This window comes from Ursus maritimus, unplaced genomic scaffold (assembly GCF_017311325.1).
Source record: "Ursus maritimus isolate PB19 unplaced genomic scaffold, ASM1731132v1 scaffold_8, whole genome shotgun sequence".
NCBI lineage: Eukaryota > Metazoa > Chordata > Mammalia > Carnivora > Ursidae > Ursus > Ursus maritimus.
In genome coordinates, this window is record NW_024426996.1 from 28,605,289 (window position 1) to 28,622,795 (window position 17,507).

The 17,507-nt window shown below is 35.4% G+C and overlaps 1 protein-coding gene and 1 long non-coding RNA gene across 2 annotated transcripts in view; one reads left to right on the forward strand and one right to left on the reverse strand.

The window, feature by feature from the left end:
- Positions 1 to 17,507, reverse strand: part of LOC103656320 — a 58,867-nt gene that overhangs the window by 20,306 nt on the left and 21,054 nt on the right. The window contains exon 3 of the long non-coding RNA XR_566595.2: positions 9,875 to 9,929. This is a non-coding gene — a long non-coding RNA (uncharacterized LOC103656320). The remainder of the gene's footprint in view (positions 1 to 9,874; positions 9,930 to 17,507) is intronic.
- LOC103656319 (sulfotransferase 1 family member D1) lies at positions 131 to 16,583 on the forward strand. The gene is made up of 7 exons (XM_008683686.2): positions 131 to 278; positions 6,504 to 6,629; positions 7,438 to 7,535; positions 10,038 to 10,164; positions 11,051 to 11,145; positions 13,698 to 13,878; positions 16,207 to 16,583. Exons 1-7 carry the CDS (start codon positions 131 to 133, stop codon positions 16,317 to 16,319), a joined length of 888 nt encoding a protein of 295 aa, XP_008681908.1. The 3' UTR covers positions 16,320 to 16,583.

Consider the following 17,507-nt stretch of genomic DNA (forward strand, 5'->3'; position numbering starts at 1 on the left):
CACTGAAATCATGACCTGTGCGAAGGCAGATGCTTAACCGACTGAGCCACCCAGGAGCCCTATTATTAATGCTATTAAAACAAAGACTTTTTAACATGCTTCCTTTTGTTTAAAATCTAGTTTCTGAAAAATGGACAAGAAGCTGGATGTCTACAGGAGGGAGTTAGTGGATGTTCAGGGTGTCCCCCTCTTCTGGAGCACTGCTGAGCAGTGGTCCCAGGTGGAGTCCTTTGAGAGTCGACCAGATGACCTTCTGATCTCAACCTACCCCAAATCTGGTAAGATCTTTTTATGTATTTCTACTCACTGATTGGTTGTAGATCCATATGTATAAGCCCACTGATCTTCTGATCATTGGTCAAGGGAACACAGTAGCACTTGCTGGGACAGTTTTGTCGCAAATCAGATAAACTCACTTTTTATTGTCAAAAGGCTGCAATTGAATGGGAGCTAACCTGAGGGAAAATTAATGCTGTTGTTTTATTTTCCTTTTTAAATTGAAATAAAAATTATTAAAACTGCTTATCTAAAATGATTTGGGTCCATTAGAATATTTGCATATCTATAGTCATTCTATGCATTTTAATGTTTACATATTTTGTTCATTGTATTTTAATTATACTGCATAAAATATTAATATTTTATTATTTTAAACACTTTATAAATGCATTTAGAAATATTTTGTTATAAAGTTAAACAGCTGCTGACCTCAGTATATGATCTCAGAAAGGAGAATTTAAGATGCCTCTGTAAGAATCCATAATTTTAATTTCTCCAAATCTTTTCATGACAGAGTCTTCCAATTCACTCAGTGATAGATATACAGAGAGATCAGAGAATGGGTTTTCTCTGGCCTTTTATCCACTTAATTAACTTGAGCCCATAATCAATCAACTGTTCCAATTGCTAAATTCCCTAAAGTCAACTTTTCTTTATATTTCTGCTTCATTTCTTAAAGGACTGACGGACAAGAAGTTTTTAATAAGTACTAATCTTTTTATATGATAAATATTAAAATTACTTCATGGGGATATGTAGCAAAGCCTGGAAGAAAACACCTGAATTTTTGGAGATTCTAATGTCAAGATTATAACACTGTATGACAACACAGAGATCCTGTCAGGAAATAAACAAATGTACAATACAGAACTTTGAAGAAATAGAAAACAAGCTTCTTTTGGCAAAAGCTTATTTTTTCTTTCTTTTCTTACTACATACATTGCTCTTTGAGCAATTCACCAATCCCAAATTGTTTGGAACCAAAACTACTCTGTATCTCCTTATGGAGATACAACTTTAGAAAAGGTAGGGCAGTTACTGAAAATGTACACGCTCTTTTTGTTTTGCTATTTTAAAAACTATGTTCACAGGCAGAGAACCATGAAGACCATCTTTGGAAGGTACCACTATACAAATAGTTTATTTATGAAAGTGGTCTTTGAAGCTGGATTTCTTCTGACATAGTAAAAGCTAGGTGGCTTGATGGCTACACATGAAGTAATTATATACTCTTGGTCATTTTTTTCTTTGCTTTTTTTTCTCTTTACAAACTGTTGAGAACATGTCTTAAAGTTAATAATATATCATTTCCCTGTTAATTTTGTTGTAAAGGATCCAAGCTAACTTACTCCTTATATGAGGTAAATCATGTGTTTTTTTTTTTTTCAAAAACTATTGAAAATAAACATTGCCAATTTGAAGCATAGCTAAAATGGTATTTCTTTCTATCAGATTTCAGTGGCCATAATTTGAACCATTCACTGACAGGAAACGAAATGTGTTCTGTTGTACTTTAGAATTTAGGTCTCTTTTTTTCCCCATGAATCATTCCTTAAGCTAAGCCAGATGAGGCAACAAAATCTTCAAGGATAGTATTAATTTGACTCACCTTTTTCTTAGCACTGTAATTGTCTGTGTTAAAGGGATGAGGGAGATAGTCTCATATTCATGATTTAGGGATGAAAAGGAAGAATTGTCCACAAGAAAGGACTAAAAAGGCCTAAAGTATTCTAATTTATGGAACCAATCCAAAAGTATATCCTTGTGCAGTTCATTGGCCAAAAATCTATGCAGTGCATAGATTAATTACTTCATTTAATTTTTTAGCTTCCACCCATGATTATTCAATTTAGAGACTATCATTCATTACATGTTCGGTAAAGAGGAAGGGGATGGGAAGAGTTAAGAAGATATTGTTCTCCTATCTTATAATTGCTTTTTCAGCCCAGCCTCAATAACCTGATCATTGAATACTGTAGACAATTAAATAGATCATATCCTTATATACTTATGACTTATGATGATGTTACCTCCCTATAAACTCATCATAAGTTGAAAATGTATTTAATACCAAACATCATAGCTTAGCCTAGCCTACCTTAAATGTGCTCAGCATACTTATTCTAGCCTGCAATTGGGCAAAATTAATGCAAAGCCTATTTTATAATAAAGTGCTGAAGATCTCATGTAATCTATTGAATACTACACCTTAAGTGAAAAACAGAATGGTTGTGTGGGTACAGACTGGTTGTAAGTGTATCAGTTGTTTATCGTCATTATTGCCTGGCTGACTGGGAGCTGCAGCTTGCTGCTGCTGTCCAGCTTCATGACAGAAACCTTCAGATTGCTGCTTATCACTAACCCAGGAGAAGATCAAAATTTAAAATTCAAAGTTCAGTTTCTACTGAATGCCTATGAGTTTCACACCATTGTAAAGTCAAAAAATCGTAAGTCAAATCATTATAAGGAGGGGACCATCCAAATTTAAGGGCTGTTTGTTCCAGTTCTTTGAAAAATATCATTGGTATTTTGATCGAGATGTCATTGAAAGTGTAGATTGCTCTGGGTAGCATAGATATTTAACTATGTTTATTCTTCTGATCCATGAGCATGGAATATTTTTCCAACTTTTTGTGTCTTCTTCAATGTCTTTCAAGAATGATCTGTAGTTTCTAGAATATAGCTCCTTTACGTCTCTGGTTAATTCCGAGATAACGTATGATTTTTGGTGCTATTGTAAATGGAATGGATTCCCTAATTTCTCTTTCTTCAGTATCATTGTTCATGTATAGAAATGCAACTGATTTCTGAGCATTGATTTTGTATCCCGCCACATTACTGAATTGCTCTATAACTTCTAGTCGTTTGGGGGTGGAGTCTTTTGGGGTTTCCATATACAGTATCATGTCATCTGCGAAGAGAGACAGTTTGACTTCTACTTTGCTGATTTGGATACCTTTTATCCCTTTTTGTTGTCTGATTGCTGTTGCAAGGACTTCTAGTACTATGTTGAATTATAATGGCAAGAGTGGGCATCCTTGTAGTGTTCCTGATCTTAAGGGAAAGGCTTCCAGTTTTTCTCCATTGAGAATGGTATTTGCTGTAGGCTTTTCATAGATGGTTTTTATGAAATTGAGGAATGTAGCCTCTATCCCTACATTCTGAAGGGTTTTAATCAGGAAAGGATACTGTATTTTGTCAAATGCTTTTTCTGCATCAATTGAGAGGATCATATGGTTCTTGACTCTTTTCTTGTTGATATGATCTATCACACTGATTGATTTGTGAATGTTGAACCACCCTTGCATCCCAGGGATGAATCCCACTTGGTCATGATGGATAATCCTTTTAATGTACTATGGGATCCTATTAGCCAGGATCTTGTTGAGAATTTTGGTGTCCATAGTCATCAGGGATATCGGTCTGTAATTTTCCTTTTTGATGGGGTCTTTGCCTGGTTTGGGGATCAAGGTAATATTGGCCTCATAGTTTGAGTTTGGTAGTTTTCCTTCTGTTTCTATTTTTTTGCAACAGCTTCAGAAGAAAAGGTATTATTTCTTCTTTGAATGTTTGGTAGAATTCCCTGGGGAATCCGTCAGGCCCTGGACTCTTGTTTTTGGGGACGTTTTTGATCACTGCTTCAATCTCTTCATAATTAATCGGTCTGTTTAAAAAATCAATTTCTTCCTGTTTCAGTCTTGGTAGTTTATAGGTTTCCAGGAAGGCATCCATTTCTTCCAGGTTGTTTAATTTATTGGCATAAAGCTGTTGATAAAAGTTTCCAATGATCTTTCCTATTTCATTGGTTTGGCTGTGACCTCTCCCCTTATTTCACAATTTTATTAATCTGGGTCCTTTCTCTATTCTTTTGAATAAGACTAACCAGAAAAGGCCCTGAATTGCCAAGGAAATGTTAAAAAGGTAAAACAAAGCTGGGGCATCAAGTTGCCGGATTTCAAGCTATACTACAAAGCTGTGATCACAAAGACAGCATGGTACTGGCACAAAAACAGACACATAGACCAATGGAACAGAAGAGAGAACCCAGAAGTGGACCCTCAGCTCTTTGGGCAACTAATTTTTGACAAAGCAGGGAAAAAAACATCCAGTGGAAAAAAGACAGTCTCTTCAATAAATGGTGCTGGGAAAATTGGACAGCTACATGCAAAAGAATGAAACTTGACCACTCTCTCACACCATACACAAAGATAAATTCCAAATGGATGAAAGACCTCAATGTGAGACAGGAATCCATCAAAATCCTAGAGGAGAACATAGGCTGTAATCCATTTGACATCAGCCACAGCGACTTTTTTCATGACACATCTCCAAAGGCAAGAGAAACAAAAGAAAAAAATGAACTTTGGGGACTTCAGCGAGATAAAAAGCTTCTGCACAGCCAAGGAAACAGTCAAAAAAACTAAGAGGCAGCCCATGGAATGGGAGAAGATATTTGCAAATGACACTACAGATAAAAGACTGGTATCCAAGATCTACAAAGACCTTCTCAAACTCAATACACTTGAAACAAATAAACAAATCATAAATGGGCAGAAGATATGAATAGACACTTTTCCAATGAAGACATACAAATGACATACACATGAAAAAATGTTCAAAATCATTAGCCATCAGGGAAATTCAAATCAAAACCACATTGAGATACCACCTTACGCCAGTTAGAATGGCAAAAATTGACAAGGCAAGGAACAACAATTGTTGGAGAGGATGTGGAGAAAGGGGATCCTTCTTAAATTGTTGGTGGTAATGCAAATTGGTACAGCCACTTTGGAAAACAGTGTGGAGGTCCCTTAAAAAGTTAAAAATTGAACTACCCTATGATCCAGCAATTGCACTACTGGGTATTTACCCCAAAGATACAGACGTAGTGAAGAGAAGGGCCATATGCACCCCAATGTTCATAGCAGCATTGTCCACAATAACTAAATCATGGATGGAGCTGAGATGCCCTTCAACAGATGACTGGATTAAGAAGATGTGGTCCATATATACAATGGAATATTACTCAGCCATCAAAAAGAATGATTTCTCAACATTTGCTGCAACATGAACAGGACTGGAGGAGATAATGCTAAGCAAAATAAGTCAAGCAGAGAAAGAGAATTATCACATGGTTTCACTCATTTGTGGAACATAAGAAGTAGGAATATTGGGAGAAGAAAGGGAAGAAGGAAGGGGGATAAACAGAAGGGGGAATGAACCATGACAGACTATGGACTCTGGGAAACAAACTGAGGACTTTAGAGGGGAGGAGAGTGGGGGATGGGATAGGCTGGTGATGGGTAGTAAGGAGGGCATGTATTGCATGGTGCACGGGGTTTATACGCAAGTAATAAATCATGGAACTTTACATCAAAAACTTGGGATGTACTGTATGGTGACTAACATAACATAATAAAAAATTATCATTAAAAAAGGAGGGACCATCTGTACCTTAGATCCATTTCTCAAGACTAATGAGACACAATCTCATAACGACCACAGGGACTCCATCTAACTCCGCTCACTTAGGATCTATGGTCTTTTGTTTCTGAGTAGCACCTAGGCTCCACAGATGCAATCACAAAGTTCTCTTTCTATCCTTTTTTCACACCTCCACGGAATGTTTTTGCCTCAATTACTCTTCGGTCCCAAAGTGTAATCACATTTTTGACATTAATAAAAACTGTACAAATTGCTGCTGTCAGATTTCTTGAAATTGGCTCCTTCCCTCTGCATTCCACTCAGGAGGGTGTGCTACATGACTGTCTCTTAAATTATCCGTGTTTCACTTACCTTTTGTGACTTACTTTATGATTATTTTAATTAAATTTAGTCTCACTCTCTCACACACAACACATATGTATATGTTCAAGTTAGATAAGGATGTCTCCTCAGAAAAGTGGGAAGAAAAAAGGAGGATGGAAAGGAAGAGCACTGTTTTGTTTTCAATATATTTTTTTAAAGATTTTATTTATTTATTTGACAGAGACAGCCAGCCAGCGAGAGAGGGAACAGAAGCACGGGGAGTGGGAGAGGAAGAAGCAGGCTCCTAGCGGAGAAGCCTGATGTGGGGCTCGATCCCAGATCACCGGGATCACCCCCGAGCTGAAGGCAGATGCTTAACGACTGCGCCACCCAGGCGCCCCTTGTTTTTGATCTTATATTGAACCTCTTACAGCCTTTTGACAAAGTTTATAGTTGTTTCATTTTTTTGCCCTTAGGAACAACCTGGGTCAGTGAAATATTGGATTTGATCTATAACAACGGGGATGCGGAGAAATGTAAGCGGGACGCAATATACAAACGAGTGCCATTCATGGAATTGATCATTCCTGGACTCGAGAATGGTATTTTCTCTGAATGTTCCTTTTTACCGTAGGAATAAATCCTCCTATCATTTTGTGGTGTTTGGGGGAGTCATGATAGGAATTGCTATATACAGAGCTTGGACAGTGAATCCTAAGTGTCTATAATAGAACAGTAAGAATTTGGTTGTACTAATGTGCATATTATAGTCCTTCTGCACCCAAGGATAATATCTGCATAAGAGGAGATTTTGATGAGTATATATTTTTTCTTAATTGCACAGATGGAAGTCTTCAACATTTAAATGTACAATCATTATATACAGAAAATTCAGGGTTTGATCCAATATAAAATCATGTCTATTGCTTGTTAGTTGATGTTCACAGAGTCAAGAAACAGAATTATGGATGGTCTTGCATTACTAAAATTTTAAAAATTAGTTATGAGCTTCATGGCTTACTTTGATCTTATAATTTGAATATAAGAAAACTGGAAAGGGATTTTGAAATCTTCTAGTTCAAGTTTCCCATATAGTAAATGAGAAAAAGAAAGATAAATGAAGGAAAAATTTGGATGTCTTGATATTGGCCTATTGCTGTTTCTACCTCAGCAAGGTGTTATATCTGAAGATTCTACAGACAGTTATTGTCTGTTCTACATAGGAAATAAAACAGCATCACTAACCAGAATTTATCAGTTTTGATCTCATGGTAGATTTTATATGTATCTGAAGCCATATAGTTATTTCAAGCCATACAGTGGGGTTAATGTTTACAAAGTCTTAGATTTTATTGTAATTGACCTCTATGATTCCACATTTATTATATAGTTTAACTTTTGCACTTGTAGGTGTGGAGGAGTTGAAAAAAATGCAGCCTCCTCGATTAGTGAAAACACACCTGCCTGTTCAACTTCTCCCTTCTTCATTTTGGAAAAATAACTGCAAGGTAGCAACATTTAAAGAAAAAAAATCCTTATTTGTGTTGAAATTTCCTTTGCTCATTATGTAGAAATTATGATGGGATATTACAATCCCTGGATAAATCACTGCAAAAATAATAGTATGGTCCCTATACCCAAGGATTGAAATAACACCGACGGACACCAGTGCTATTGATATATAGATATAGACTTAGTGCCCAAGCACTGAGAATCTCTCAGGTATTCTGTCCGCTAAAATGTCTGTCTTTCTGTCTAAATCTCTTTACTTAGTATCTACTTTTAAATATTTAACATCCAAATATTTAAATAATGTTAGAACTGCTTCTTCATGAATTCAATATAATTATAATTTACAAATATGGATTTATAATTATATATATTTTATATTATTTATATATATAATGGGTTCATTTTAGGCTTCTTTTTAAAATAACCATTTTATTTTTATTTTTATTTATTTATTTATTTATTTTTAAAGATTTTATTTATTTATTTGACAGAGATAGAGACAGCCAGCGAGAGAGGGAACACAAGCAGGGGGAGTGGGAGAGGAAGAAGCAGGCTCACAGCGGAGGAGCCTGATGTGGGGCTCGATCCCATAACGCTGAGATCACGCCCTGAGCCAAAGGCAGACGCTTAACCGCTGTGCCACCCAGGCGCCCCTAAAATAACCATTTTAATTCAAGTATAACATATATGGAGAAAAGTACATAAATCTTAGGCCTACGGCTTGATGAATTTTTACAGAGTAAGCATTCCCATGAAACCAGCACCCAGATCAGGAAATTGAACATTACCAGCACCCCAACAGCCCTGCTTCTTCACACCCTGGGCAACAATCCCTATCTTCAAAGATAACCACTATCCTGAATGTTTTTATTATAGTTTGCCTGTCATAGGAAAGTATGTAATCTTGAATATTTAACTTATTTCATTTAACACAATATTTATGAGATCAAGTCTTATCATGCTGTCACCCTGTTTTTGTTTTGTTTTGTTTTTAATGTAGCCTGCTGGATCACAAAATGTGGTACCCTGAGCAAAAGTAGCATGTGAGAGAAGCAAATCTCAGGCCCAATTCAGACCTACTGAATCAAAGATCATGGGAATGAGGTCCAGAAATCTGAGTTTTAGTAAAACCTCCAGGTGAATTTGAGTCATGCTCATGTTTGAGAACCACTAATATAAGGAATTCCATTATGTCTACGTGAATATTTCACAACCAACTTACCCACAGGACTATCAATGGACAGTTGGGTAGTTGCTAGTTGTCAGTAACTAAAATAGTACTTCAATGCACATTCTATCTACACTGAGGCAAGTGGAAGCAGTCCTCACTAAAGAACTTAGAGGTGATGATATTAGAAGAAAACAGTTGGCTCATTACCATAGTCTCTTGGTATCAAACTAGGAAGTTATTGGAAATGTTTATCTCAAGAAATTACATCAGCAACAATCTCAACTCTTAGAACTCTATACTCAATCTTTCGAAAAACCTCTTTCCACCCAATCCCTTCTTATCCCAGAAAATGAGAACTACTATCAGTGACGCGGGGATATAAAATTTCCCATTTCCTTTTCCCATCAACTGGAAGACAAGAAGAAAACTGTTTCTAATTAGAGGAAAGGAGATTTCTTCCTGAATGCATTTTCCCTTAGGGATTTATTTACTGCGTGGGTGCCTGGGCCCTCAGTATTATTAGATGTACTTCAGGGGAGAAGTAAGCTTAATGGATTTCAGTGGACTTGTCTGAAAACCTAATCACCACTGAGACATAAAAATGTCATATCTATTGGGAAATATGCTCAAAATTTCTGTTTCCAAGCAGATTTTAGGGCTCTATAATAAAATAAATTTTAATATCACACCAAATCAGCAATGCTTGTTATGTGATCATGAACAGAATGAAGAAGGTTTAATCATTATTGATTAAATGTACCCAAATAGTAATTTATTTTCAATTAAAAATAGGGCATTTTTTCAGCTTTAAAAATTTTACTTTAGGGGCACCTGGGTGGCTCAGTAGGTTAAGTGTCCAACTCTTGATTTCAGCTCATGTCATCTCAGGACCATGAGATGGAGCCCCACAATGGGCTCTGTGCTGAGCGTGGAGCCTGCTTAAGATTATCTCTCTTCCCCTCTCTCTGCACCTCCCCCCAATTCATGCGCACATGCTCTCTCTCTCTCTCTTTAAAAAAAATTAATAATGAAAAAATTTTTAAAAAGTTTATCTTTTTGTTTTGTAACTTTTATGTTTCTTTTTGTATGTTTTAATAAGTGATACAGAAAAATATTCTAAATTTAAGAACAATATTAGCTCGTTTTTGTTAATTTAATACTTACTGTAATTCTTATGATACTTGGTTTTCTGTGTTTTAAGAGATATTCTTTTCAAAATCTAAAAAGGAAATACAAAAGAGAAATAAGCATTCTTTCAAGATAAGCAAAAGTTTACAAACTATTAAATAATATAAGTGAAATGATGACTTCCCATATCTCCCCACAGATTGTCTATGTGGCAAGAAATGCTAAGGACGTGGATGTGTCTTACTATTATTTCTACCAGATGGCAAAATTACACCCAGAGCCTGGCACCTGGGAGGAGTTCCTGGATAAATTCATCACTGGGAATGGTGGGTCCAACTCTTACTTTAATCAAGGAATTCTCTATGAAGAGTCTTTTTTCAAAGAGATAGAAAGGTCAAATTTAAATCTGTGTTTATTATAAACCTAATATGTGCCCAACACTCTACTACTGTTTTAGGAAGACTATAGAGGAAGCAGAATACATAGTTGTCTCTTCCCTCTAAGAACTTTTGGGGACTATGTAATGCAAATATTTCAGTTCTTAGTCTTATTGTTTCGTTAGTGCTTAGTGACGACCGTTTTCTTCTCTTACTGTGCATCTGTTGTATTGTTTTGATTTTACGCATATTTCTTGGACTCTCTTTTCTCTACCATTCCCTTATTTTTATTATATACACTGAAAATTCTTGGCTAAAGATTTTATCCTCAAGTTTCTGTTTCTCTACCTGTACATTCTCTCTTTCAGGGAAACATATTTATGCCAATAGTAGTAGCTCTACTTAAAGTTTTCATATAAACATTCTTCTATAAAAACTATCTTTTCAAGGCAAGAACATCTCAATAATATCTTGCAAATTTTTACTCCCAATGCTTCTTGGACTATTCTCTGTCCATAGAATGTCTACTTATTCTTATTATTATCAAAACCCAATTCTTCTTCTTAGATCCAAATATACTCTTCTTCCTCTGCAACCCTTTCTTAACCTCTACATCCCTATGATTTTCTCTCCCTTTCTCTTTCTTCTATAAACTTCCCTGCCACTCTTTTCCAAATAGATTGCGAATTCAGTAAGAACAGGGGGAATTATCCTGCCATCCCTCTTTCTTGAACTAATAAGTGTGTTTGTGTTGATAATGATGACTTGGAATAATATCTAACAATTCTTTATGTGAATAGTTTTAATTTTCCAAACATTATATCTTCCAATTTAGTGGCTTTTGGTTCTTGGTATGACCATGTGAAGGGCTGGTGGGAGAAGAGGAATGATTATCGTATCCTTTACCTATTCTATGAAGACATGAAAGAGGTGAGGCAATTATAAATTTTTTTATTATTTTTAAGGAAACCTAAGATTCATCTTTTTTTTGTTCTTAATCATTTTCCTTTCTTCTTAATCTATAAATATTACTAATCCACTCTCCTGGTAACTCTGCCTTGAAAATGGATCTTTTACTCAACTACTTTTTTTCTAGTACTACTGCCTCCTGCTCTACTTCAGGCATCTAACTTGACTTATTTGGAGTACCTCATTTTCCTTCAGTTGTCCACTCAGAGAAAATGATCTTGAAACCTAAATGAGAGTATGCCCACTGCCTTCTTCAAATATGCCAATGATTTCTGCCTCTACATGAAATACAAAATCATTAAGACAATTTAGAGTGGGGAAAACATGTAATTTAATTTATAAAACATCTTGTTTTTATTTTTTTATCTTCTATCTGGTTATTAGCATGAAAATTAATTCACTCTCTAATTTGATAAAAAATTTATCCTGATCTGATTATTTAAATAGTCTATTTAAGAAATGTTCCATGTCTCTTAAATTGAATGTTTCAGGAAGCTTGTCCACACCTAAATTCCTTTAGATAACAATGACTACCCTTCATTTCTTATTTGGGAAATCTGTTCTATAGTTTCTAGGGAAACCGCTTTACCCAGCTAAGGTGACCCCCTCTGTCAGATTTGTTAGTTAAATTCCCAGCTTCTTCTACATCTTGTTTAAAGCATTTTTTTTACCTGCCACTCTGGATTAAGGGGTGACATATTACCCTAATTATGTGTCTAGAAGCAACAAGTAGCGGTTGGGGAGGATCTTGAAGAGGATAGGTGTTATCTGGAAAGAAAACTTCGCACATTAGATATAATAAGGTCTTTAAGCAAAAGAAGTTTAGTCTCCTCAAATATGGAAGGAGAATCTACATCTGTTGGTGGAAAAGGCTCAAAATTACTCAAGAGTTCCAGAGTCACTGTGCCATCAAATCCACCCCAAATATTCCCATTCCAAGCCTGCGCAATGTACCTTTTCCCCAACACTCTTCCATTTAACTTTCACAGGATAGACCTGACACAACTGGGATTTCACTGTGATTGATTCTTCCCCTTGAATAATTAAGATGTGTATCTGATTTCCACCAAGTTCATTTCTGTTTCTACAAGAAACAGATTCTTTTAGAGCCACTATAGAAACTTTGTGGTTCTGTTTCCATGAATTCGGATGGGTACCTCAATAGCTAAACAGATTACCTTTCTGCCTGATCTCACGAGGTTACTAAGATTCTGGCTCCCAACCTCAGTTTGGTTTGGGCCACCAAGAAGATCACCTCTCCAATGGGTAATAGGGCACAAACTATTTGGCATGAATGCTACTCTTTCACTGTTCTTACATGCTATCCTAAGGAGTCTGAAACATACTATAGTTCCTGATCTTAGAGGAACACCTATCAGCTTTCCATCATTGAGTGTATTAGCTGTGACCTTGTCATATATGGCCTGTTTTATTTTTGTCAAATGCTTTTTTGCATCTTTTGAAATGATCATAAGATTTTCATCCTTCCTTTTGTTAATGTGATATATCACATTGATTGATTTGCTGATATTGAACCACTTCTGTATCACTGGAATAAAACCCACTTGATCATGGTATACAAACCTTTTAATGTGCTGTTGAATTTTGTTTGCTAGCATTTTATTCAGGATTTTTGCATTGATGTTCATCAGAGATATTAGCCTTTTATTTTTTTGTGTTGTTCTCATCTGGTTTTGGGTAATGCTGGCCTTGTAAAATGTTTTTGGAATTATTACTCCCTCTTCTACTTTTTGGAAGAGTTCGAGAATCATGGGAATGGGTATTAATTATTCTTTAAATGTTTGGTAGGTAAGGGTGCCTGGGTCAGTCCATTAAGCATCTGCTTTGCACTCAGTTCATGATCCCAGGGTCCTGCATCTGACTCCCTGCTCAGCAAAGAGTCTGCTTCTCCCTTTCCCTCAGCACCTCTTCCTCTCCTACCGTTCATGTTCTCTCTCACTATCTCTCTCTCTCAAATAAATAAATAAAATCTTAAAAAAATGTTTGGTAGGTGATCTATTCTTCATATTAGATATGATTTAAAAAAGGAGATCAAGGATTTTGAAAATTATACCTTATGATAATAGTAGCTTGCTTTATTACCATTTGTTATCCTACAGGTTAATTCTTATTTGAGTGTGAAAGATTTTTTTTTGCATTTTTTGAAACAAAATTATGGGTATTAAGGAGGGCACTTGCTATGATGAGCACTGGGTATTATATGTAAGAGATGCATCTGAAACCAATATTATACTCTATGTTAACTAACTAGAATTTGAATAAAAATTTGAAAAAGAAAAAAACCAAACAAACAAAATTTACTCTTCCTTTTAGCAGATGGTTGCCTGGCCAAGAATAGGATGTGTACTTTGGAAAGCAAAATGAACAGTGCACATAAAAATACAAAATCCTTTCTTTCACCACATTGACATATGTAGAACTTTATTAAATACATTGCCTATTTCATGACTAAATCTGCCTGAAATAATTCTTTTTCTTTATAATTTTTTTAGGATCCAAAGCATGAAATTCAGAAGTTGTTGAAGTTTCTAGACAAAGATCTATCAGAAGAAACAGTGGATAAAATCCTCTATCATAGCTCTTTCAATGTGATGAAGCAGAATCCAAGTGCAAATTATAGCACTGTACCAGATTTTGATATGGATCATTCTGTATCTCCCTTCATGAGAAAGGGTGAGAAATCATATATTAGTTTCTATACAACTTGCTAATTACAGTTATGGAGAGTGTAGGTGGGAAGCAAAGAGCAATATTATAGGAAAAGGAAAGAGATTGAGTATGCTGGCAAGAAAAAAAATAGGAACAAAAAAAACCTTAAGGGAAATAATTTGTGGCAAATAAACTATAATTTCTATAAGCCTAACAGGTAAGACAGACCTTCTAATGAGAAATGTTTACTCAAGAGCCTATGCATTGATAAGCATGGGTCTTGGCATCCTTTGGTGTATCAGAAGAATGCCTTCCATTTGTCTGAACTCTCTAGATATGCTTCATATTCCTTAAAATTTTTGCTGTGGTGGGTAGCCAGCTTAAATGATGTTAAGCATACCAAATGAATAATGAAAAGCGTCAATTCCTTGAGGTTGTTATGATATTGTAAATCATTGCATCCTCAACATTATCTCAATGTATAGCTAGCATCTTGGCCAAAAATAGTCCCTTAATAAAGATGTGTTGAATTGTATGTAAGAGAGAGAGAGAAAAAGAGAGAGAGAGAAGGAGATATTCTGTTAATTGTGTATGTATTTGTTTTGCTATAAAACAAACAACTCCAAGGGGCACCTGGGTGGCTCCATAGGTTAAGTGTCTGCCTTCAGCTCAGGTCATGATCCCAGGGTCATGGGCTTTCTGCTCTGCGGGGAGCCTGCTTCTCCCTCTGACCCTCCTCCTGCTTTGGTCTTTCATTGTCTCTCTTGTTCAAATGAATAAATAAAATCTAAAAAAAAAAAAACAAACAAAAGCCACAAAACAAAACAAAACAAAAAAACAAAAACCCACAACAACTCCAAGAATCTCAGTGGCTTAAAACCACAAGTTTTCTTTTTTGTCTAATGTTGCTGAATGTTGGCCACCAGTGGCTGGGGCAGTTTTGTTTGCTCTTTTTGATTCTGATCAGTTTTACTTGACTTTCATGGTCTCAGCCTCTTACGTCTTCTCTTTCTGAAACACAGGCTGAAAAAGGCACCCATTTGTGGGATATGCCCAATATCATAGTAGACAGGAAGAGCAGGAGAGGCGTTGGAAACTTGCAATGTCTTTAAAGTTTCTGTTTAGATGTGGTATATATTGGACATATTCAAATTCCATTAACCAAAGCATATCCAAAATCCAAGCCCAAACTTAATGAGGCAAAGAGGAATCACACAACACATGTCAGTGGGCAAAGTGTAAAATCTTACAGTAGAGAGTGAATAATTATTAAAATAATCTAAGACAGTTTTGGAGAAACAAGTATTTTGGTAACAGCTTATATAGGGACTATTAAGGGTAATTTCATTAATTATGATGTGTCTTCGTGCATCCCAGAGATTTGTTTCATTTATTTTTTTTTAGAAAGTTAGAAAGTAGGCCATGGACAAGTCTTTCTAGGAATTTCTGGATCTCAGCCAGGTATGATTTTGGTTCCCAGGGAATGTTTGGCAACATCCAAAGACATTTTGAGAGTCATGACTAAGGGTGTGCTGTAGGCATCTGATCTGTACAGGCTGAGGATGCCACTAATCACACTGTAATGTACAGGGCAGTCTCACGTCCGCCCAGCCAACAGTCTGGCTGCCGATGTCAACAGCAGCAATATAAACAAATAAAATAAAATGCCAAAGTTGAGAAATTCTGGAACGGATTAACAAAGTTATCTTGGCATGTTTTCTTCCCTGCCCCCTTTTTCCCCCTAAAACTCGGCTTGCAAATGACTTCTAGATTACCTGTGAGAAATGGCATTGTTTTTATCAGATATTCTTTGCAAATGCTACACCCTCTGTCCTTCCTTCAAGGTTTTAAGATACGGTTAGTCTTTTGAAAATTGAGCTATCCTGTAATAATATATATGTTTAATTACATTTAACCCACTCATTTCCAAATCTTGCTTGATCATAGAAATTTTTTTTCATAAATTATCACTTGACACTGGAAAATATAGTTTTAAAAGGACTGAAAAATTCTCTGTTTTTTGGTAACAAAGCTCTTGAGGCCAAAGAATAAAGATTTTGAGACACTGGATTTTCTCCCAGTGACATTTCTTGAAATATTGAAGGGATTACTTCTTTATATAAGCTACTGGAAAAATCCATGATTTTGTTTTTGTTTTTGTTTTTTTTTTTTGTTTGTTTGTTTTTTGAAAACTAAGAAGGTCCAAGAGTTTGGGAGTGAGGAATGGAATTATGGAGCAGATATGAAAAAGTTAAAGGTTTAAAAACACACATGTGGGAATTCAAACGAAAACTGATCTAAGAAGGAAATTTTATAGTAGTCTCAAACGTACCACTTTATCTTTCTTTACAGGTATTTCAGGAGATTGGAAAAACCAGTTCACTGTAGCCCAGTATGAAAGATTTGAAAAAGATTATGAAAAGAAAATGAAAGGGTCTACACTGCGGTTTCGTTCAGAGATTTAAGAAATCCTGTTCTTTCTCTGACTCCTTTAGCTGGCACTTAAATTAAAAGAAAAACAATTCCTTCGAGCATTTAGTGACAAAAATTCTGTATGTTGATATTTCTGTATTTACTAATATTTATGCTTTGTAATAGAATATTCAAAGAATTTCAAAGTCTACGTATGAAAAACCAATACTGTCGCTATGATTTTAATCACCTTCGACAATGTTCTTAAAGACAGAATAATAAAATGAAGTTTAAAATCTATAAATATACCTGCTTTATTTTTTAAATTCAAGTTCTGGGTCATTGGACTTGCAAAAAAGATAATTAGGGGGATCTTCAAGATGGATAGATTAGAACCAAAATATTCCCTTAAAAAGGCTTTAATTTCTCTAGTTATATGCTTAGAATGATGCCAGTGTAATACAAGGATGATGACATTTTTGTGCAAGGAGTTCACTGAAAAGTATTGCCCTAGAATGGTTTACTGTAGATTACATTTTGGATAGTTTATCAATCAATCTTAGTCTCCTGCTACAGTTTATATGTTAATGATCTTAAACAGCAACAAGAAAGTAATCAACAAACGTTACCAAAGTATTGCTTGCATAATAATGCAGTAGTTACTGTCAGAGAAACAAAATCACCAGTTATCATAATATCAAACTAATAAATTGTGTATAAATAATGTGCCTCAGAGAAAACAAAGTATAAAACATGGATCCTGAATTCAAAGAACTTTAAGACAGGTTAGCAGTAAAAAGAATATACAGAGAAGTAATTGTAAGAAGAACATAAGAAAGAGCCACAATACCAAGAGCTGATATTTACTGAGAGCTTACTATGTGCCAAACACCATGCTATACGATGTACATGGCTTTACTTTAACTGATCTTCATTCAATTCTTTAAAGATATTCTAATTTTTCCCAATTTTCCTAGTTAGTAAACTGACAGTGCCCCTAACCACGCATGTCAAATATTGAGTAAAAGTATAAAGAAAGGACAGTTTGGTTTCTGATCTTTTTTAAACAGTCATTTACACTTATCTCCATATTCCTCACTAACTTATCCTGTATTCTCCCTCTTCCATGTTCTCAAATCCCTGCCATTGAATGTTAATCATACCTCATGACTTCCAGCTAACCCAGATGTGGTTACATTTACAAAGATCACTGAAAATCTTCTCTGATGGGGAAAATAACA